The sequence below is a fragment of the Syngnathus acus genome, chromosome 14, assembly GCF_901709675.1.
Source record: "Syngnathus acus chromosome 14, fSynAcu1.2, whole genome shotgun sequence".
In the NCBI taxonomy this organism is placed as follows: Eukaryota; Metazoa; Chordata; class Actinopteri; order Syngnathiformes; family Syngnathidae; genus Syngnathus; species Syngnathus acus.
The window spans coordinates 1,128,142-1,149,855 of NC_051099.1; the positions used below are offsets into that span (position 1 = coordinate 1,128,142).

The following is a 21,714-nucleotide window of genomic DNA, read 5'->3' on the forward strand; positions in this document are numbered from 1 at the left end:
CACCGAAGTGGACGATCAGGAGCAAAATACCTGCAGATACATCCACCGGTAAGTTGCAATTGATTTGGTTTAATGATTAAACGAAACACAAATTCATCAAGTGCAAAATGGAGACAGTAAGAATGTTCAAGTAAACTTTAATTCTTGTGAGAGCTATTCTAACACAACGGAGGTTGATAAGCGCAGGACCAATTTCCAAACATATACATACATACATTTGTCTTCAAATGACATTCATCAAGTTGGTCTGCCACACTTTAGAACTACATGTCGACCATTACAATGCTAGAAGTTCAATGCAGAGAAATAGCAAAGACTGACAAAGCATGCTTCTATTATTTTCTTGGTGCACTAAGACACAAGTTGTGTGGTAAATGTATTTACATTCAAACATACAATCAGAGCCAGAACAAACACATTCATTCTCTCAGGACCAAATGGTGTCATTTACCTTGAAATTAAATGACTGAGGAAAAAAATTACAAAAAGCCAAATAGTGCTTTCAAACAAAACACAATTTACAAATGCAACCCTTGTGTAAAAGACAATTATGACTTGTCTCATTCTAAGTGCTACATATTGACATTAAATGGCTGCTACAAATGCAGTATTGTTTAGGTTGTTTCATCAAATCACGTGAATGGTAGAAAATACATTACATTTCCCTCCCCCCCCATTCAGAGCGAGATACAGATGTCCACAGGACACACTGGTCAGGTCTTGTTTAAATTATATGTAGCTGTTATTGTTGCAAACTGTTGTTGTAAACGGTATTCTTTTTACACCTGAAGTGACCCTGAAGTACAATTGTAAATATTTGAAAACACAGTGACTGAGTGACTGGCAGTTTTTGTACAAATTTTTTTTCCCGTTCACGTTCCTCTCTTTAACCCTGTCTACCAACCGTAGAAAAAAAAAACCCTTGTAGTCCCTCGTCATGACATACTTTGCTTTTCATGGCTATTAAAAGTGCTGGTATGGCTAATTAGTGTCAACTTTACAGTTTGTTTTGAGAAAAAGAAAAGTGCAACACGAAATGCTGTAACACGGCAGTGGGCAATCTTTTGGGGACTTTTTTACAATCTTTAAATCGCAACAATTGAACAAATGTTTATCATTAGTTCATGTGTAGGTCTCCCCCCCCCCCCACTGCCTGCTGTAAAAGAACACATGACCAGTGCCCTCATAGAACTCTTTTGTCTCATCATTCTCTCTGACATAAGTTTATTTACAGCATTTTGTTTTCATGCAAAGACTAAATACCTGTTCCGCTCTTTAACAGGACACCATTGGTGTAAACGGATTGAAAATCAGGATGACTTGGTCAAAGCAGCCCCAATGAGCACCCTGTGAGTACATTACAATCCTGGTTGATTTCTATTGCATTTGTTTTTCTTAAGGAAAAAAAAAATGGACCAAGTAGAAGCTATAAAACAAAGACATTGGAAAGAAGTGAAATTCCCTGAATGATAACATTTGAGAAATTTGAAAAAGTTTAGAACATATACTGGTAAATACATGTTCTGATAAAGCAGAAACATCTGTTTTTTTCCCTTTAAAATATTCTTTTAAGAAGAGTTTAAAATAATCTTCACAAACTGAAGTATAACGTTCTGCCAGTGGAGCCCCTAAAGTCAAAAAAGTTGTACATTTTGAAGAGCGTTCTAATTTTTCAGGAAATAGTTATTTGAAGAATATCACTCCCCAAGTCGATGCTGAGTTAAACATGATATTGTTTTCTAGATTGAGAGAAGCCATTTCTATAATCTTGCAGCCCTACTTAATATGACCTCTTAATCAATTTTCTCATAGCAAATATTTCAAGCTGAAATAAATGAATTTATTTTTCAAAATAAAAGTTTGAATTTGGAGGTTCCACTGTTTCTAGCTTATTGTTTTCATTTCAAGACTCTCTCTCCCCTGTACTATTCATTTCCCTCATAAAGTTAGCTCAATAAATAGGCAAACAAACCACAGCAATAATAAGACTGGAAGACATTCACAGTGCATGCGTGCTTAAGTAGCAAAACAAATAGGTTTGAAGCCTCTTTTACACAGATGGGGAAGAAGCTGGAAATTTTTTTTTTCAGAGGTAGTATCAGAACCAGCGATTACCCCCCCCCCCCCCCCATTTTTTATTATTTTCCAGACTGAGTTGAGTTCACTGCCATCATTCAGTGCTCATATGTCAAGATTTTGTTTGCAAGTCAAAGCAAAAAAATCCAATCATGTTTTTATGCAAATATTTGACTTTTAAACCGCAAATGATGACATTTGGGAAGAATTATTAGTGTGCTAAAATTGATTGCGTTCCACATTGGAGGTTCCATGGTAAGTGAAAGACAATCCATTATATCTTGGTGAGGCAGAGGAATTCCCTTAAACCAATTCAAAAGGACAAATATTGAATAAAAATTGACTTTTGCTGGTGAAATGGCGGAAGTAAGGCGCTTTGTTTGGGGATTTAGCTCCGTAAAACAGAACTCAACCCAATGGGCGAGTGTTTAACGTAGAATACATTTGCGTTCTGGGCACAGGAGGAATTTGTTCTCGCGTGCCACTTCCTCTCTCTGTTGATCCCGAAAGTGAATTCATTGGAATGAGTCATCTTGCATGTTGGGTAAAAATGACCTTTGCGTGTCAAAGCGTTTAAGACTTTCAGATGTCATTGTGGACACAACAGAATACATTTCACGTTCGGCGAGGGCAAGGAGAGAGTATTATTATTTTAAATCAAATAAGTTTTTATCTCTGCAAAGTGAGACAGGCTACCGAATTGCGATTGGCCGTTGCTCTATGAGTGGGTGTGCACGGGCCCGGTGAGTGATTCTGATTGGTTGCCGATCTGTGGGTGGGTGTGCCCGGGCCGGGTGAGTAATTCCGATTGACCGTGTGGAAGGGCGAGGAGGACTGTGGCTGCTGGGGGCAGCCTTGGCAGTGGCTGGGGGAGTGGCAGCCCAGTGGAGGTGCAGGTGACGATGAGAACAGTGGAGATGACGGGATGGGGGAGGTAGAGAAGGCGCGATGGAGGGGCGAGGACGAGGGAGACATCAACGGGCTGGTCTGAAGACGCCACAGCAGCTCCTCGTTGTTCTGACTGAGTCGCTTTTTCGCCGTGCTCTCCTTCTCCACTGATTCCTGGAGGTTGGCGTTCTCTTCGGACAGTTGTCTGGAGGAACAGCACAATCGGAGATGAATTGGATCACAAGCAATGAGTGACAGGTGTTTTCTACCTGGATAAAGTGAGGTTCCTTTCAATCCGAGCTGTCAGATCTTCATTTTGTTGCTGCAGAACTTGGAGCTTCTCCTCCAGGAACACATTCTTTTGGGCCTGCTCAAAAGTCACATTTATTTGTCGGACATGTGAAAGTGATGGTTGAAGGGGAGCCTACCACTTTTTCCAGGTCTGCGATCTTCTGCTCTTGCTGGTGTATTTGCTGGTTCTTCATTTCCACAACCTCCTTCAAGCTCTTTAGATCCTTCTCAATATGCTGGTACGGCGCTAAGGCATCCTGTTAGCATGGCGACATGTTTAGTTATAGCGCCATCATCTGACCTTAGTAAAAACTCACAAGTATCTGTTCGTCGGTGCTCTTCCTCAGCGCCTCTTCAAAGCGTTTGGCTTTGTCCCGCAGACTGTGGTTTTGAAAAGTGAGCGTGTCCACTTGATCCTAGAAAAACAAACAAACATGGTTTTTCCTCCCAGCTTTGGCTCTAAAAGCAAGCATCATGTCGTTGGAGCATACCTGAAGAGAAAGCCTTAGCTTCTCAAAATCCTCCTCAAGGAACATCTTCTGTTGCTCGTGAGCTTTCCTTAAGTCTGTGAGGGAGGAATGAGTTCGTGTGACTCACCAAAGGTCAAATTGTTATTTTTCACGTGAGCTGCAATCGTACCTCTCATGGTTCGGGCATGCTCCTCATGCAGTGTTGCCATGGTGATGTTATGCATATCTCTGAGCTCCTGAATGGCTGCCTGGTGGTGAGCTGTCATCTCCTCCACCTTCACGCACAGCACAAACACCAAATGAGGACTTTCAATGACCCCAAATGTTTTGAGTAATGTATGAAATCAAATCCGATGCTTGTCACCTGTTCTTGCTGCTGGGTCCTGAGCTCCTCCATTTGCGACTGATGCTCAGCCTTCAGGTGTTCCGTCTCGGCCGAGTGACACTTGCGTAGGCTCTCCTCCACGGCGGCCAGTTCCGTTTCCTGCTGCACCTGCAGCTCCTGCAGCTCTCGATCGAATGCCGATTCCACGGCGGCCTTTTCCAGTTTGAGTCTTTCCCAGTTTGCAGAGTTGGACACTGAGGGATGAGTTGGAAGCATTTTCAATGTGTGTTCACACAATACTTCTTTAAAATGTCATTTTGGAAGGAATTTTTATCGACGGAGAAATAGTTCCAAGGACCTTAATGCAAAATGAGCCCGAAATGGCAGTATTTGTTTCCACTTTGTGATGTGTTTAAAGAATAGAAGTAAACCAAGTTAAATGGAAGGAACAGGAAATTCTGAGAGATGTCAACTCACCCAGTTGCTCTTTGACCTTTTGTATTTCCTGGAGCAAGTTTGTTTCATTCGCTTCTGCGGTTTCATTCTGAAGGAGGGAAAGAAATAAGTGCAAATTGAAAGTTGTGGTATAGTAAAAAAAAAAGTTTTGAGCTCTCATGGTTGAGCCACACCATAAGGTCTTTTAATCTGTAGTTGCACTGTAACAGACAGCAGGTGGCGCTGACAGCTCCTTTTTTATGAACAACTTTTCTATTGATGTGGACCGTGGGGCTTGTGATTGCTGCACTCAGACGGCAGCCATAAAGACGTCCCTCCGCTCACCTCACGGGTTAAATCATTCCAGACCACTCAGGAGGGCTGCGAGAGAGATGCTCGGTGACACACTGAACTCTCCCGCAACCTCTCACAAAGAATCTCGCTCGTAATCATCACGCTCGGGGGGGACCGTGCTGTGAATCCCACCTCGTGGTGCTGTTAAATATTGTATGTGATTAAATTAGCACTCACCTTGAGGCGGTAATGCTGAGTAGTGACGATGAAGGCTTCCAAACCCAAAGAGGTCTTCCTCAGTTCTTCTTCAAGGGCCCTCAGTTGCTTCTCTTGCCGCTCACAGCATCCGCGCAGCCTCTCCAGCTTATGTGACCCAAAAAAAAAGAATCAGAAGAGCAGCAATGCTCCTGCACGGGTTGTCCCTGATTCTCACCTCCTCACGTTGCTCCTCCTTCTCCCTCTGCTGTGCTTTCCTTTCTTCTTCTCTCTGCTGAGCATCTTCCTTCTCTTGCTGCAGCTTCAGGGGAGGAACGCGGCGAGGGGAGCCAGGGGGGGCAGACCCCCGGGCTGGTCCTCCTGCAGCTCGCTGACCTGACTGCACTATAGGGAGGGGAAGGAGTCAATAAATATATGAATGGCAACGATGAAGTACGACCTCTAAAATATTTCCACAGAATCTGCATAAATTCTTAATCAAACTAATGAGTATCAACCAAGGCAATTTGCCCTGACCTAATGATATTGTGCTCGCTCGACAAAAGTTAATTGAATCTTTTGGCAAAGGAATAAGCTGCATATTTGAATAAGTTAAAGATTACGTTTAACGATGGCGATAATGGCAACGCAAATCCATGTGTGAGTCACCTTGACATGTAGTGACATCACTAAGTCAAAATAAATTACAATAAAATGATTTGATGACAGCAAACATCACCAAGTCCAAATAAAATAAATGAAAAGACCCAGTTAATATTAAGAATCAGAAACCCTGCTTCACACTTTGACTGCCTCGACCTTATCATTCAGCAAATGAACGCATGGGGAGCGGTCTCCATGACAACCCAGGGGCAGGGACCCAGATAATGAGTAAAAAAATCCATGGGGGTGATACAATGAGAGGGGAAGGGTGTACCCAAAGCCATCAATGAATGGAGACCAAAGGAAAAGAGTGCTTGCCATAATGCTTATGAATGATGACGCAACAACTGGACAATGATTTCCGCTAGCGTGGCGACAAGTTTAGCTGTGATTCGGCCACATTTCAACACAATTTAATTTATTTTTTATTCTCCTCATCAGACTGCCACGCATGCACCTTCTCCTCGGTTCTGTCAATACCTCTAAATGCGAGTACGAGAGAGAAAATGCTTACTGTTGAGTAGAAAAGAATGTCAGCAAAATTGCACTCATGTGGAAATAAAGGCAACTTTAGCAAGAATAAAATGATGTAGCCAGGCCTCTTCTGTTTATCATGAGTGATGGGGTTAGAATGGTTAACTGACCTGGTGACTGAGGTTTGGGTGGAACAACTGCCAGCCTCTTTGGGGAGGACGGGAGGGAGCGCGTTACCTCGGAACTCCGCTGGAACTCTTTCCTGCCAACTGTTAAACATAAAAAACACTGTTTTGACAAGGGAGTGGTCATAATACTTTGATACAGTAATAAAATATTAGATAGATTCATTCAAAGTCAGAAGAGAAAACAGTTCTGTAAAAAGTCAAAGTGCTTAATATCTCACAAGAATCTGGGTCAGCTGCTCTCCACGACTCGGAAAACAATCCTCAACTCAGAATGATACTCGGGATGACTTGTTTTGATATCAATCCTTTTGTTGTGTGTCAGATTAGATTTGGTGTAGGAGTGGGTGTGATCCGTGGCTGGATTTAGAACAGTGTGAAATGTGCTACCTTTGGAATTGGGGGCGACAAGGAACCATTTTGTAGTTAACAAAAGTGTCTTATCAAGAGGTTAGGGTGTGTCGGTGGAAGGAGAAAGAAACTAATTCAAATAGAAAAAAAGTGGATTCTGAACAAATCTTCACGAAAACCTTCGTTTGGTGTTTTCATTTTGTAGTTCACTCCACATTAAAGTGGAGCAGGGAGTGAAAAGAAAACTCAATTAAAAAAACCAATTACGGTTCTGCTGACCCCCAGGGGAGCTTCTTGGTTGAGCGGGCAGGTATCGGCGCGGTAGTGCCGGGGTAGACGGAGGTTGAAGGCTGTTGCTGCGACATGGCGCAGCTCTCTGGTGATCCGTTAATGGAGGTGCGCCGGTCACTCTATGGAGAGGCGGGTCCTCACTCACACTTAGACCTGGAATAGACAGATTCTGAATTATTTTATTTATATATTTTATTTGTTAGTATTTATTATTTTTTGTATTTTATATATATATATATATATATATATATATAAAATACAAAATATATATATATATATATAATTATTTTTCTCAAAATAATCATTTTAGTTCGATTTATTAAGGAGCTTTTGTTTTTGATCTATCTGCAAGTGCACTCAAAGCCCATAGATTACACAATCTATAAAATAACTCAACCCTCTCACACTGCGTGTTTGGTCGATCTCCTCGTACCCGATCGATAATGCCGCGACGCCTGCTCTTCACCACTGTGTGACAGATTAAGCAGTTGATTAGGCTCTCAATCGGCTCCTTTTCGACTCTCTTTCGGCTCTTGTACACTGGCAACGCTGACAGAAAGCATAGTTTGTGAAATGGAACACAATTACTGTTATTGCTCTCTCTTGGTTTTTGTTGCTCTCTCTCAAAAAAACAAATCTGTCAATAACCGCTAAACTATACCGGTACCCTTAAAGATACAACAAAAAACTAAAGTAACAAAATACTATGTGGAGTTCTTACGCCGTTATAGAGATCTGATTCAAAAACTGCTCGAAGTCTAATGTGAATGATAGACAAAAGAGATCCAGTGGTTATGCAAAAAAAAAAACGAACAACCCAGATCGATGGATTTCATGAATAGCAAAGACAAGCTGACGGAGAGCACTGCTTGGCAAAACGGCAGCCCAAGATGGAAACGAGCACACGAGGAGGAGATTAAGTCAGAAGGAACACAGCAGCTGAGCTCAGGCGGAAGCAAACAATGTAAAAAGAGATATCAAGACGGATGAGCTGAGGCTGCTCGGATGGCGAGCCGCTGACAAAATTGAAAAACACCACAGTTATTAAAAAAAGCAATGCTTGATTTATTGGCCAGGTCTTGCAGCAGCATCATCTTGACTCCTTGCAAATCCCGATTCTGGAAATGTGCATTCACTTGATCCCAGAACACAAGTTTAATACTTTAAATCCATCTTATTTTGTGGCTTAACCTCACCGCTGTCTGTGAAACACCGCGACACACGTCAGCTTCATTCTGCGCTGTGCCACACACACGACACGTTGTGCAATTTAACGGCGAGTCTGTCATTTGTTCCGCCTATTAGTCCATTTGGAGGAAATTTGAAGTTGCAGCGGTCTTTGCTCTTTAGCCATGATGCTGAGCAGATTTTAAATATCACTATCATCTCTTTTGCTGTGGAAATGTGCCCGTTAATGTAGCGTAGAGGCACTTTTACAGGCCTGAAAATTTAATAACAGAGCATATCTCCACCACGTATCTGCAGAAAACGCTTAGGAATGCAAAGTAGTGCATGTCGGAAGCAGTGTGTGTGTGTGTGTTGGGGTGGGCCAAGGTTAAAGCTGCATACATAAAACACAAAGTAATAGCCTGGCAGAGATGAACCTGAGTCCAAGTCTGTGGCGAAGATTAGATGCAAGTTCAGATAGAAAAGAAAGAAACCTGTCGTGGAAAATTAGAATGAATCATTTCGATGAGTTATTACAAATAGGGACTGGTATAAAGTGTATCACTATCTAAAATCAAATGTCAGCACGTTGAGTGATGAAACCAAGTGTGAGCTCGGGCATCAACGCCGTCCGTCACGGCTGCCGTGATAGTTTTTCTTCCTTTTGCTGCCAAGCGGCATCCATATCCAATTGGCTGTCTCATATCGTGTGCGTCTCTACTCCACGCACGCAAACCATCTGGTCACAGTGAGCTAGCATGAGTCACACAGCAGATCTCAGCTCCGAGTGGTGGCATCTGGGGTGCCACATCCACTCTCCACCCGGTGCCAGCCTTGCTACACCGCTCCCGTTATTTTATTATCGCCTAAAGAGGAGATTGACTGCAGCGATAATACTGTATTTGTTTTGACTATTGAATTTCCACCAAGCGAATGGGCCTTACTCGCCGGGGTCGCCCCCCCCTCCCAGCTTTGTAACAGAAGCTGCCAATCACAGCGGAATTAACAGCGTATTCCCACTGTACTTGACACGCACGGATGCATCGCTCTCTCTCTCTCTCTCTCTCTCGCATACGTGACAACAGGATGGTGTTAATGGCTAATCAATGTGGTGCGATAACATATACTGCCGCACTTGATAGAATTTAATACTTACATACAGCTTTATATACGAGGGCATCGTTTGTGAACTACATTTGATTGCTTTTCCGGCCACTGATCTATAATGCACGCTCAACGCTAGCGTTTGTGGCGCCCGGGGGGGCATGTCCAACAAAACGATTTTGTGACAACTATGACCTCGTACGGCTCGCCGAAACGATGAAGCGGATGGTATCGAGACGTGATCAACTGAGCCATTAAAATATTTTGCCCATGTTTTTCCCGTCTGCATATTTCTAAAGAAACTTTATCTTGAAAGAGGCCAGTCGATTTTGGCAGCAATAGAGTTTTCAGATTGAATAAATTTGATGCCACATATCTCAGTCGCTGCTCATTGATCACAGCAGGTTGATCAGCTTTGATGATGGGGAGCCTCAACTCGGGGGAACCCACGTTCCTCCATATGGCGCTCCGTATTTCTTAACGATCACCGCTTTCTGTATCATCCCGAACCCAAATGAGACTGTTTTTGTATGGATCAATGGTGCTGAGCCCAGTTCCTATTCTCTTTGTTTCAGAATGAAGTTCCGGCTTGGTACAACTCCCTTGACTAACGCTGGAAGGATGTGTGAACACTCATCTGTCAATCCGACAGCTCTTTGATCGGATTTCTCGGCGTGCCTTAAGGGGAAAGGATCCCTGCGTGACGAGGGAAAACTAAGGTAGGGCAAACACTCATTCCAACACACGTAAACCGTGTCAAACGATGCCCCTGATAGTTCCAAACCATGATTACTTGTGCAACGCTCTCCTTCTAATTGTCATGTTGACATCTTGTACAGTCACTCACGAGCTGGTTATTTCCCACAAGAACTTGGGCAACACGCCACTTGTACAATGCAAAATTTGCTGCACATTGCTTCCATTTCTTGAAACCAGGTTGTGGTGTTTGTGTCTCAAATGTATATTCCTTTTGAGGAAGATACATCAATACATTCTGAATCAACCAATCGGAGGGGGAGATGAAACAAGCGCTCAGATTACGTAACGGCGAACGTGACGTACGCCAGAGCTTGAGGAGCTTACGTCAGCTGTAACTGGGAGAGAAAAAGCCAAGCTATGTAGGTCACATTAAAAAGGCATGCCGTTATTTCAAATTCAGCCAACTAACCAGAGCGCCGTATACTTGGAGTACTGTGATGTTATGCTTCTGCAGCATAAAACATGAGTAGGCAGTTAGCGACTCCAGTTGCTCGATTAAAAAAACAATCGTTCAAAAGAGAAGGGTTTGGTCTCATCTTTGCGCGTGTCGGGGAAAATTCTGTGGCTGAAAAGTTCCAAGCGGTAGCTGGAATAGCCAATAACTGTAAGCCCTCATGAAGCGGTGTTAAAAGATGTTCAGAAGAAAGCAGCTTTCGCTGTAAATTTGACCTAATGAATGTGGATGGGGAGTGTTTATGCAAATGAGGCATAAAAGGGGTAATGAAAACAAGATGGTGATGCTAATGACACTCCCGTGCGGTGTTTTCAAATGCATCAACCCGTGCTGCCTTTGGGGAAAGTGCACAGGCAGAATATTGAATCGTCCACACTTACGGTGAGTCGCCCTGTTGGGGTCACTGTCGCTGGAGTGCGCGGAGGAGACGCTGGAACTCCTGACGAAGCCGAAAGCTGCCAGGCGACCCACGGGGAGACGGGTGGAGCTGAAGCCGGGGGCGCGGAGGCCTGATTGACTTGCTTTGGGAAGTAGGGATCTGCCGTTTACCGGCTGTGCTTGTGCCGATGCCGGAGCCTCAGGGGCGAAAACCTCATCGTCAGCTAGAAGAACAAATTGCGTCAAGAGTTTGAAATATATTTAGCAGTATGTTTACGTGAGGGCAACACTGCTACGTTGTATGTTTGCACTGAAGTCGTTCATCATTATGTGCTGATTTTGCTTTCTATTTGGACTTTGCTCCATTGACACTTTTACAGAAGAATGCTGCTTTTGGATTTGTGTGGTCCTCCTTGTAGGCTGAATTCATTCCCAATCTAATGCCAGCATTGTCACAGGGTTTTAAAATGCGTAGAGCAATTTGGAGCTTAGCTTGTTTTGACAAGAAATCCTTCACTCAAGCCAATCAATTGGGAAAATACACGGATAGAAAAAAAGCCCAGTTCTTGGACAAAGGGAAGAATCCCTCCCCCCCTCGTGGTAAACACACATGCACACACACTCCTTAGGGTCTTGCAAGGTTTCGAACATTATCCCCTGCTGTCTGCAAAGATAAGGCAGGGAGGCCTCCCTTCCTCTCTCCCACTCCCAACACATCAATCCATGAACAAAACCATTTCATGGGTATTGGGCTAAAATGGCGAGCGAAGGTGCTCTCGCTGCTGCGGCACCGCCTCTTAGCCTATTGCTCTGAGTATTAGATTGGAGTTCACTGCTCTCGAGTGCACAACTGTGGATCATTAAAGATAAATGTCCCAATTTCCCTCCTGGCCCTGTTTCTGCTTCTCCTTTTCAAGTGTGTAGTGACAGAATAGATTGTGACAAATATCCACTTAAACCTGAACAGCACAGCTCCTCTTGCCGCTGACTGAAAACACACAGATGAACGGAAAGAGGAAATGAGGCTGCAGGTGTGTTACTACCTCAACGGGAACGAATGCTGTGCAGTGTTAGATTGCCGATTAGTTTTTGTACAACTGGCATTCGGGGGGGTGAGATGGATCCAGCAGGAAGATGGTGACGTTCATTAAAAGTTAATTGGAGTTCATTTCAAAGCTTGCAGGTCCCAGAAGGCCAAGCAGCATGAATCAACAAAGATTATCATCAAAAGATTGGACTTAGAGTAGCACGATGCTAATAGTCTTATGTATAGAGATGATAGACATTGGTGCACTATAGCTTGATTTTCATATTAGACCCGGGGTGAGAGCCGTTTAAATATTTATGGAGGTGAGAAATGGAATTTCAACCCATCAGTGGGTTAGTTGATGAGCAAATTTCCAGTATACCCGTGACCGCCATATTGCAACATACTGCAGGTGCCAGAGGTGAATTGTCTGAAGTCGAAATGAATCTGAAGGAGGGGGAAGTGAAAACGGGTCGGGTAGGAATTCTTTTTGCTTCATGGACTCAGCCTCTCGGAGCGGGACCTTTCCCCCCCGGCCGGCCGGCTCAGAGCAGTGTGCATCTTCAAATCCTCCGACTGGATGGAGCCGAATTTGAGCAAATGCATTTTAATGAGCTGCTTTCATCTCAGGTCAAATTTGGCAGAACATTCCTACATCTACTTCCTGCAGATAGATAGCAGCTTTTTTTGGTGTGTCAAATTTCAGCAAGATAAAATGAAATTGGACAAAATTTTCACCTGCGGTATTGCGGCTCTTCTGGCTGGCTGCTAAGCAGGCTTGTTGAATCGGTTGGCTGATTGTTGACCTCTGACTCGCACTAGATTCTTTGCCTTTGACTGAGGCGGAAGCCGTCCTGGTCACAGCTCCCAAGCCTAAACGTAAACCTCTGCCAGAACGCAAGAGACTTCCGCTTCCTCCAGTCTGAGTAGCTGTCCGAAGCTGTAGTGGGTCATCTGCAAAACTCTCTTTAAAACTGGCGGATCTCCCGACCTAAAAACCATGCATACAAAACCAATATTTATACTTTACAACCGTATTTAGTGTGATCAGAAATAAAAAAGAGACCTACCTCAGAGTGTGCTCCGTAGAAGTCGTCCGTTTTGCTGGCCAGCTTTGGGGGCGCCGTATAGCTGTGGTTATGCGTCGGAGGGACGGTGTTTGTAAGTCCCGGCGCTCGGATACTCCGACTCAACACCCCTGACGGGAAGATATTTGTTTGCATGTCTTTGTGGAACTTGTCGTAAAGCAAGTTGGAGGCACTGAGTACTGGTGCCCCTCTGGTTTCCTTTTCAGGCTTAAAGGGGCCTTTCGGAATATCTTTGAAGGAACTGGGTGTTGCACCTGTACCATGTGCGTATGTGGACAAGCGTGCTGGTAAAGACGATACCTGATAAGGTCCGTCAACAGCCTGAGGCTTCAGTTGAGGATTTTTCCGAATGTAAGTGATAATTTTTGGACGGACTCCTTTGGGTTTAAGTTTGGGTGAAGGAGAGCTGTCTTTGGGGCTGGAGTTGGGGGAGCTTTGCTGGTTGTTTAGAGGCGCTTGAGGGATTCCTGTTAGGTTGGTCTTAACTGGTGCTCTCATATCGTGGCCCTGAGCTGGTGCCTTTCTATCGGGGCTTCCTCCTGATGGGGTGTGGTGTTGAAGTCCTCCTCTACGTGGATCCTTTGAGATGAGGTACATTGAGGCCTGCCTGTTTGGTGAGCCCTGGGGTGTCCTGAGAGGGGAATGGGGAGGTGTAAATGTTCTTTTGGGACTGGAGCAATTCCGTCTGTAGGTGAACTGAGTCTGGGGTTGTCTCTCCATGGTGGAAGATTTGGAGGAGGTCTTTGTCACTGAAGCTTGCTGCTTTTCCACTAACAAAACCTCCTTTTTGGCCTCCTGGTTGGGCTGTCTAGATTGGAAGACTCCATATGTGTTGTAAAGGTGTGAAAAATCGGATGGTTCACGTAGAGATGATTTTGTAAGCTTTTTGTTTGCGCCGGTGTGAGTATGGCTTTGTGAAAATGTTGATCGGCCAACTTCAGAAGCCTGACCGCCAAGCTCTGCTAGGTTTTGAGCTCGACCCATTTCTGACTGACAAAGGGGTCTGACGAGCTGTTGTTGCCTTGGCGGTAGAACCCTTTCTTCAAATCCAGCCCTTCGTCTTTGGCCCAGACCACCACCATTAGAGGATGATCCATTTTTGTACTGGCTTCTCTCATCTTGTGTCTCATCCTGACTGTGCCATTGATCTTGTTTCTCCTGATAGCGCAATGGTGGAGGCTTGTCATCTACTTGATGTGGCCTTCTTGGAGCTTGGGCTGAGGTAGCGTAACAAATGTCGGGCTTAGAGCTGGGCAGACAGATAAAAGTAGAATCCAGGGTGCTGGACAGACTTCCACTGAGATTCATTGTGGCCAGATTGGAGACAAACACGTTGGTTTCCGACTTGGACTGCTTGAGCCCTCCTCTCCCCGCGTTAGGGTTCTCTTCTTCGGACAAGCCTCCCACTTGCTCTGTACTACGACATGTATTCTTTCTCCATTCCTCTTTGTCCCTCCGACTTCTGCTCTCCACTTTGTTGCTGTCGTTGTCGTTCCTCCTCACCCCAGTTGAAGTCGAGCTGGCGGTTGAACTGGAGGATATCGACATTGGCCCCTCATCTTTACCTTCTCCTGTGCTTCCCCCATCTTCGTCTTCTTCTTCATTTGGGTTGCTCAAGAACGGATGTATGTCCGGACACTCCACAAGCTCGATCTCACGGAACCCCGCGTCGGAACACTGCTGCTCAGAGCCCCAGATGATCATCTTGTCGTGGGATTCACTTTGTGATACCAAAGGTGGGAGTGAGGTCTTATTGCATCCTGTGTCCTCTAACATTCCTCCTTGATCACTCAAAGAGGTGAATTGATTGGCGTTGTCATCGCCAGTGCCAGGGAATTGGATTGGAGCTTTGTTTGCCATCTTTTCCGCTCTCTCAACAAGCCCATGTCCCTTGAAACTAGTTGGGATGCTCATTTTGGTTGTTTCTTTTGAGCGCTCAAAGATACCAGGCAGATACCTTATTAATCCCAAAGGAAATTGGGGAGCCTGAGGCCATTGATCGATTTATAAGAGTCTCTTTTGCCCAGGTTTTTGTGACGCTGTGAGGATTTCTTTTTTATATTAGTTCACCACTCATCTTGCGTTCCCTTTGAGCAAGCAAAACAGTTTGTGATGGACTTTGCATTGAGGAATTGTTTTTGAATCTGAAAGAAAGAAAGCCAGACTGTAAGACCATGATTATAATATAAATATATTGTCATTTCAAAAGCAGTTTCTGTAATTAGATCTTTTTCTTTGCAAAGTCTCAAAACAGTTTTGTGTTTCCTATAACTGCAATCAAAATCATTGTGTGTTCAAAATGTAAAAGCAAGAGTATTACATATTCAGGTCAGCTCCATAAATTGTGCATTGTGATGAAGCATGGCTGCTGAACTTGAAATGTATTTTGTTTTCATGTGGCGCAGTCTTTGAACAATGTGAAAACATGCTGGTGTTGAGGAGCAAAAGCAAACTAGCAGCCCGGTACGAATAAATCCATATTGTTGGCCTGATCTCCACGGGGGGTTAACACTCTCCTCAAGCACACCATATGGCTAATTCTACCATCACTCGCTCGTGTTCAACATCAGAACACTGGCTTTCCTATATGTGATATTAAGCATGATAGCAGAAAGACAGTTTGCTGGATCTTGACGGATTGCTCTGGCCTGTTATGAAAATATTTATACAGTACCTATAGAACTGTACTGCGTCGTGTCCATTTTTGTTTTGGTAGGTTCTATTGTAAATGATTCCAAGTTTGCATGGTATTTATTGGAACACGAGCTGCTCCGAAATGAGGACAAATTATGTCGGTAGACGGGCACAAACAAATTGTACGGCTTATCAGCGTGCTCTCATCTCCACTCTGCCTCACTGCTAATATTTGCACACAATTGGCACACGCAAACAAATGATCTGGTAATTACAAGAGCAGACACTGAAATCATCTGAAAAGCTTGGAGAGCAGAAGGATTTGTGAGAGTGAGCGCACCGCTGCTTTAAGGGGAGAATTTACCGAGATGACGTCTTGGTTGATCGATCTCAGTGTTGACGGCCGTGCTAGCTATTGTTTATAGAAGAAAAAAAATACATTACATGATGCAATACAGTATGAATCAAAGGAGTATTCCTTGTCACTAGCATGAGGTGAACAAGGTAGGAGCATTTATAAGAAAGATTTTCTTTGCGTCGCATGACATCTGAACTCCGCTGGGAGAAATGTTAGATGCAAAAAAAAGAGCAGCCCAGCTTCCGTTGTCATGGCGATACCATCCATGAGAACGACACAATCCACATATGGTCTTTAGTGAGTGAGAAAGGTCAGCGCCAGAAAGAGACACTCGCACGTTAGCGGGATGCTTTTAAACCGACGGACGGCTCATGCATACTGTACGTTCTGTTGCCAGCTAAGAGCAGGCGTGTATTGGTTAGTCGTCTTGAGCCATGTCCCGAAGGCAATGAAAACCAGAGCCAAATTAAGAGTTTAATGTCAACGTCTCTCAAGGGAACTCAAATAAAACCAACAAGTAGATAAAACGGGAAATAAAGTGAAATTGTCAAAATGTTATTTTCAAGCAAGAATGCTTGTTGATTAGATGATACAGCTACTACATATGGATGTTAGGAAGAGCTGGGGAAAGAGGACTGTTTGTTTTTGAACCAATCACAAGGAATTAATGAAGGTAACTTCCCTTATAGACTTCTAATGAGCACGTAATGGCTCTCACTGACAGTCTATATTATGTTGTGCTATCTGAGCCCAGTTAGTTTTAAAGCTGACATTAGTGGTGAATTTAATTAACGATTAGAAACAGGATGTTATGTTTAGCACAAATGTTGCTACTCGTGTAGGGAAACAGACGCTCGATCTGAAACTCTTAATATGCAACAAAAGCTGGCTGTCTAAATAGGAAAGTAGTACTTCAGTCATTGGGGTCTAAGAAATGAAGCTTTGTATGTTGCCACAGTGGATATAAAAAGTCTGTTTTTGTGATGTATAGACAAATAAGACCAAGTTAAGTAGTCTACAGATGTTCAAGAAAGCCTTTGTTGACATTTTTTGTAGGATGCAGTTAAGGGAAGCTCATTGTTTTGCACAAACCTTCATGTGCTCACACACACTGGCTTTTGTTGTGGCTCCAGTAGCACAAATGTTATTTGTTTATTTATTATTTATTCATCACGCTTATTTATTCATTGTTTGTGCCTTCTTGTTTTTATTTTTTGTGTTGTTTACTTGTATGTATATTGTGTACTGTCTTGTCACCGTGGGATAGTGGGAACGTCATTTCGATTTCTTTGTGTCTTGGCATGTGAAGAAATTGACAATAAAGCAGACTTTGACTTTTGACACATGTGGATATTACAGAAGCCATTTGTCTTTGGCACTTCCCTTTATTGCTCTAGCTCCCCCACCCCAACAGAGAGCAGCCAGATTGTCCACAGCGCGATCCCAGGGGGGAAGCCCACTTCGCACACTTGCGCTCACACTCCTGCCGCATCATCCGCACTCTCAATGTGTAAATTCCCAGAGAGTGAGGACACAAATGGAAAGCGCGTTGACGTGAGCATGGCTCTAATTTATGACTGTGGAGTGGTCGCACACCACATAATTAGATTCAGCGCTGGGCTTACATAAAAAAAGCAGTCGAGCAGTTATGGCTTGACATGGACACTTTCTCCTCTGCGACTGCACCATTTATTTGCGTGCTTGTAATTCATCTCTAATGACGCCCTTTTCATCCATGTATATTTTTAACCCCTTTCCCATGGCTCAAAGGTATGCATGAGAAATTGTGTTTCCGTGACAGCTTGCCAGCCAATTGATTCCAATAGATTTCAAACATGCTTGTCTTGCCATCCAAAATAGAAATTCCCTCCTATTACGCATTGACTTTCTTTCATGTTCTTGGAATCCCTCAGTAGGATAAAGCTTAGTGGGAGCATCCATTGAGGAATAAGATGGCCTTAATCATGCAGCCATTCCTCCCTTTCACGTCTGCTAAACAGCAGAGAGATACGCTTGAAGAAGACACAATAGAATTACTAAAGACTACCTATGGCTTTTGTGGACGTGAAATAAGCTAACCCAGGCAATGCAAGAGGTTGCAATGGGCTAAAAAATGTAAAACTGTCTGATAGGAATTTTTAAGATTCTTTTTATGAGGAGCTGAATGTGCAAAAAGAACAACAAGAGTTAATGAAGTAGGCTGACGCAATCAAACCCCATTCTCAAACTCCAATAATCCACCCTCTCCCTTTCTCATATCCCTCCCAGATATATTCCGATGCTCATTTGTAACCCAGGGGGAATTCATTTGTCACCACAAGGCAGGCTCTAACAGGATTTGGGGTCAGAGTGGGTGTTTGTTCATAGCGTGATGAATGAGGAGGAAGTAGAAATCGGATCATCTGCAATAAAAGCTGATTTATTTGCACGTTGCGGGCAATGTCCGCTACCTGCTAAGAATGCATCAGAAAATACTCGTAGACTAGTAATAGGATTTTTCTGTTTTGTTTTGATAATTGCGGGGAGCATGCGCAAAAGGCTTTGACTCCATTTGCCATTTACACCTCTGCTAAAAATAGAGCGCTCATTAACACAATTGACACCTTCAAAATGGAAGGCCGTGAAAGTCAAACGCATTTCAACGTGCGCCGTTTGTCGAGACGCCACCTACGCACTCAGTTGGCGACTGGCCAGAGGAGACAAAGAAGAAAAGAACCAATTTGGCAAACCTTTTCCTTGATTGGTTTTGTTACACCATGCTTTTACCAAGTATAGCAATTATTCAACGATGTGTCTTATGAGGATGGACCGGAGGAAAAACAACAAAGCAAACAAAGAAAAGAAAGCAAAAATAGAATGCGGAGTGTGAGCTGTTGTCAGGTTTGTGTTTATGGATTTATTGACGACGGACCTAAAGGCCACGGGGAGAAGTTCTTGCTCGGTGGCTCTGCATTGTTATTAGCAAAGCCCCTCCACCCTGGACGAAAACCATTCATGGCCGTAGGAGGAGACAAAGAAAAGGAAAGAAATGCAACCAGATTGCGATTGCATAAATGCGTGGGATTCCATTTGGGAGCGCCAGGAAGTTCGCTGTTGCCCACACAAATGTACCAAACAGCCAGCCAGCCAGACAGACATAAAGCAGGAAATGTGCAGACAGCGTGGATAAAGAAAGCATCCACTTTATCGTCTGAGTCATGTCTGTTACTCTTATAGAAGACAAAAACCCTGTACGACAGGTGCCGCACAGACAGAGAGAGCGAGAGAAAGAAAGAGTGCGAGCTACAATTTTCTTTTTTTTTTCCCTCTAGCCTTGTAATGTGCAAGTGTGTAAATGCAATGAACAAGTGGCACTGAAGCACCAAGAGGCTGGGGGAGGGGGAGCTGGCAAAGAATCACTGAGGTGAAGGCAAACCATAGAGCGAGCTGCTTCTGGTGGAAAAAATATGGTAATGCATTGAACTGGCTGTTTAAAAAAAAAAAAAAGGGAAGGTGCTGCTATAGAGAGAAGCAGATATTTTTTATTTTATTTAACATATGACCTCTATTTTGAGTGTGTTGATTTTTTTTTTGTGAAAAAAATGAACAGAATGAGCTCTTGGACTTCATGTTAGTTGGGGCAGTTTTGTGCCATCCTTGAATGGTCACTTTAGGCATTCGAGCCTTTTGCATTGTTGCGCCGTGTTCGAATGAGTGTGCACGTGGATTTGTGTACGCTGGTTGTAAGCGAGTGCGAGCAGCGGCTGCCTCTCTGCGTTCAACCTCCTTATCCAGTGTCCTGCCTGTGACTGTGGGGAGGAGCTGAAGCAAGCCACCTTCCAGACAAAGGCAATTTGGAGCGCGCACGTTGCATCTTCTCACAGTCCAAATAAAAAAGATCAGGGAGCCCTCTTTGTTGTTTCGCACACATTTCGAAAATCCATGACATAATAGCCACCACTGCAGAATTGAATAGATTTGCATTTGTTTTGGGTTCAAGCAATGTGCCAACAAACACAATAGACCTGGCAATGAAAAGATTTACTAGAGTGCAATGGCAACATTAAAAAGTAAGTACCTTGTTTTAGTTCTGTTCTACTCTAATCTTGATTAGTCACTGATACCAATACCAAGTGCTGATGCATAAAATTTCCCTCTAAATAAACAATTAAATAATCAAATTCATTCAAATAAAATGACTAGCTCCTGATTGATATCACCTATCTCTATTAAAAAGCAAAAAATAAGTACAGTTGTCCCAATCTGATCATGTGGTCAGACTCGTAAGTGATAAATGCTCCTTTGCCCCACAATAGAGCTGCCGGGTGGATTGGCAAGATTCTGTGACATCACATGCATGCTCTCTGTACTCTTTCCCCTTCACCTCTTTCTATTTTTTCCCTTGCCCCCCAGTTCTGTCCTATAAAATGACCTTGAAGGTCACACCCTGACATGTCTCACCTGCACCGACACCGCAAGCTACCAAAGTCGCACCCTCCCTACCTACCCCCTTCGCTGGCAAGAGATCTGCTGAATTGATCGTTGTTCAGACATCGCAGAGGTCAGGCCTAATGAATCAATCACGCGTGCATCAGCATCCCCGACCGGCAGCGCAAGCCAAGGCCGTAGGCGACCACGCTTTGATGCAGTGTCAAATCACACGTCTGTGTGCTGTGCCCATATTGGCCAGATTAGACTAAAAAGCAATTGTGGCAACATCTAGTTCAAGTCAACCTTCATTTTTTTTGGATCAGATAATTGTACAGTGCAAGAATTGTACAAAATCAGAAGTACTAACAAGCACACGAGTGAGCTCCTTTGTGCACGCGTGCAGTTCAAGGACAACTTGACCGTCACACAACACTCAATCAGGACAAGAGACGGACGGCCGTCTGTGGACGACATGTCCTCCATGTGCTTACCTTTTGTTGACCCCCACCCCCTCCCTTTTCTCTTCACATGCCCGCAGCGCCAGCGGTATCAACTGAAAACACACTTGCTTGCAAAACGGACTCAAAGCTTTTCGGGATTGGACATTATAGAAAAAGCCCACGAATGACTTTCGAGACGAAGAACCAAAATAGAAACGTGTTCCCAAAAGAAAGCTCAATTGTTCATGCCTCATCTGGAAAGAGTTAAGTCAGCACCACAGTGTGTCAAATCACATTGAAATTTCAACTCACTGGGCCCTTTGTTCATACGTCCACATTGATATGCCTGCCACTTATTAATATCTCCCACCCCACCGGTGTCATCCCTGTGTACAGTGGATCATCGCGGGAGTTCCACCCCAAGCTCTGATAAGCTACACATGATCATTAGCGACTTGACCTGCCGCATCCATCACACCGGCCCAATGTTTGCCGTCTGACCTCACGTCACTCAGCTTTTCAGTCGGGTCTGCGGCTCAAGTTGCGCATATCAACCTAAATAAACCCCCGGTCCTCTCGTATGAGGAATAGAAATAAGTGAACATCCATTTTTTTTTTTTTTATGAATGTAAATTAGTCAGGCGTAAGATGCTCATTCAATGACGGAAAATAATGCAAACTAGAAAATCACGAAATGTATTTTTCAGTCAAAAATATTCAGGACTTACCGTCATATGCACTGGCAGCAGAAACACACGTTTGCCTTGCACTCTCCGTCTTTCTGGAGGAAATGGTGCTAAGAGAGGTGGAGAGATGAGAGATGCTGCGGACAGGAGGAGGAGGAGGAGGAGCTGATGGTGCTGATGCTGCAGCCACTCCTGGCAATGTTTCAGCCTAATCGCTCTTTACCACAGTGGCCCCTGCTGGATTTGTCCAGCATAGACGTTTGTTTCCAAA

The 21,714-nt window shown here is 43.9% G+C and overlaps 1 protein-coding gene across 1 annotated transcript; it reads right to left on the reverse strand.

The window, feature by feature from the left end:
• Window positions 1–120: 120 nt before the first annotated feature.
• Window positions 121–21,578, reverse strand: mtus2a (microtubule associated tumor suppressor candidate 2a). The gene is made up of 16 exons (XM_037270686.1): window positions 21,486–21,578; window positions 12,898–15,059; window positions 12,566–12,818; window positions 10,803–11,024; window positions 6,927–7,091; window positions 6,282–6,380; window positions 5,213–5,379; window positions 5,017–5,142; window positions 4,528–4,594; window positions 4,090–4,304; window positions 3,895–4,000; window positions 3,747–3,820; window positions 3,573–3,671; window positions 3,393–3,512; window positions 3,234–3,331; window positions 121–3,169 (listed from the first exon to the last, which is right to left on the reverse strand). The coding sequence occupies exons 2-16, from the start codon at window positions 14,827–14,829 to the stop codon at window positions 2,746–2,748; spliced, it is 4,167 nt and encodes a 1,388-aa protein (XP_037126581.1). The 5' UTR covers window positions 14,830–15,059; window positions 21,486–21,578; the 3' UTR covers window positions 121–2,745.
• Window positions 21,579–21,714: the final 136 nt, after the last annotated feature.

Excerpts from the sequence above, each read along its gene's own strand:
- mtus2a (XM_037270686.1), bottom strand. The coding sequence starts at position 14,829 with ATGAGCATCCCAACTAGTTTCAAGGGACATGGGCTTGTTGAGAGAGCG. Across the intron at positions 4,001-4,089 it reads GGACCCAGCAGCAAGAACAG|GTGGAGGAGATGACAGCTCA; the intron begins GTGACAAGCATC and ends CTGTGCGTGAAG. Across the intron at positions 3,513-3,572 it reads GCACCGACGAACAGATACTT|GATGCCTTAGCGCCGTACCA; the intron begins GTGAGTTTTTAC and ends CCATGCTAACAG.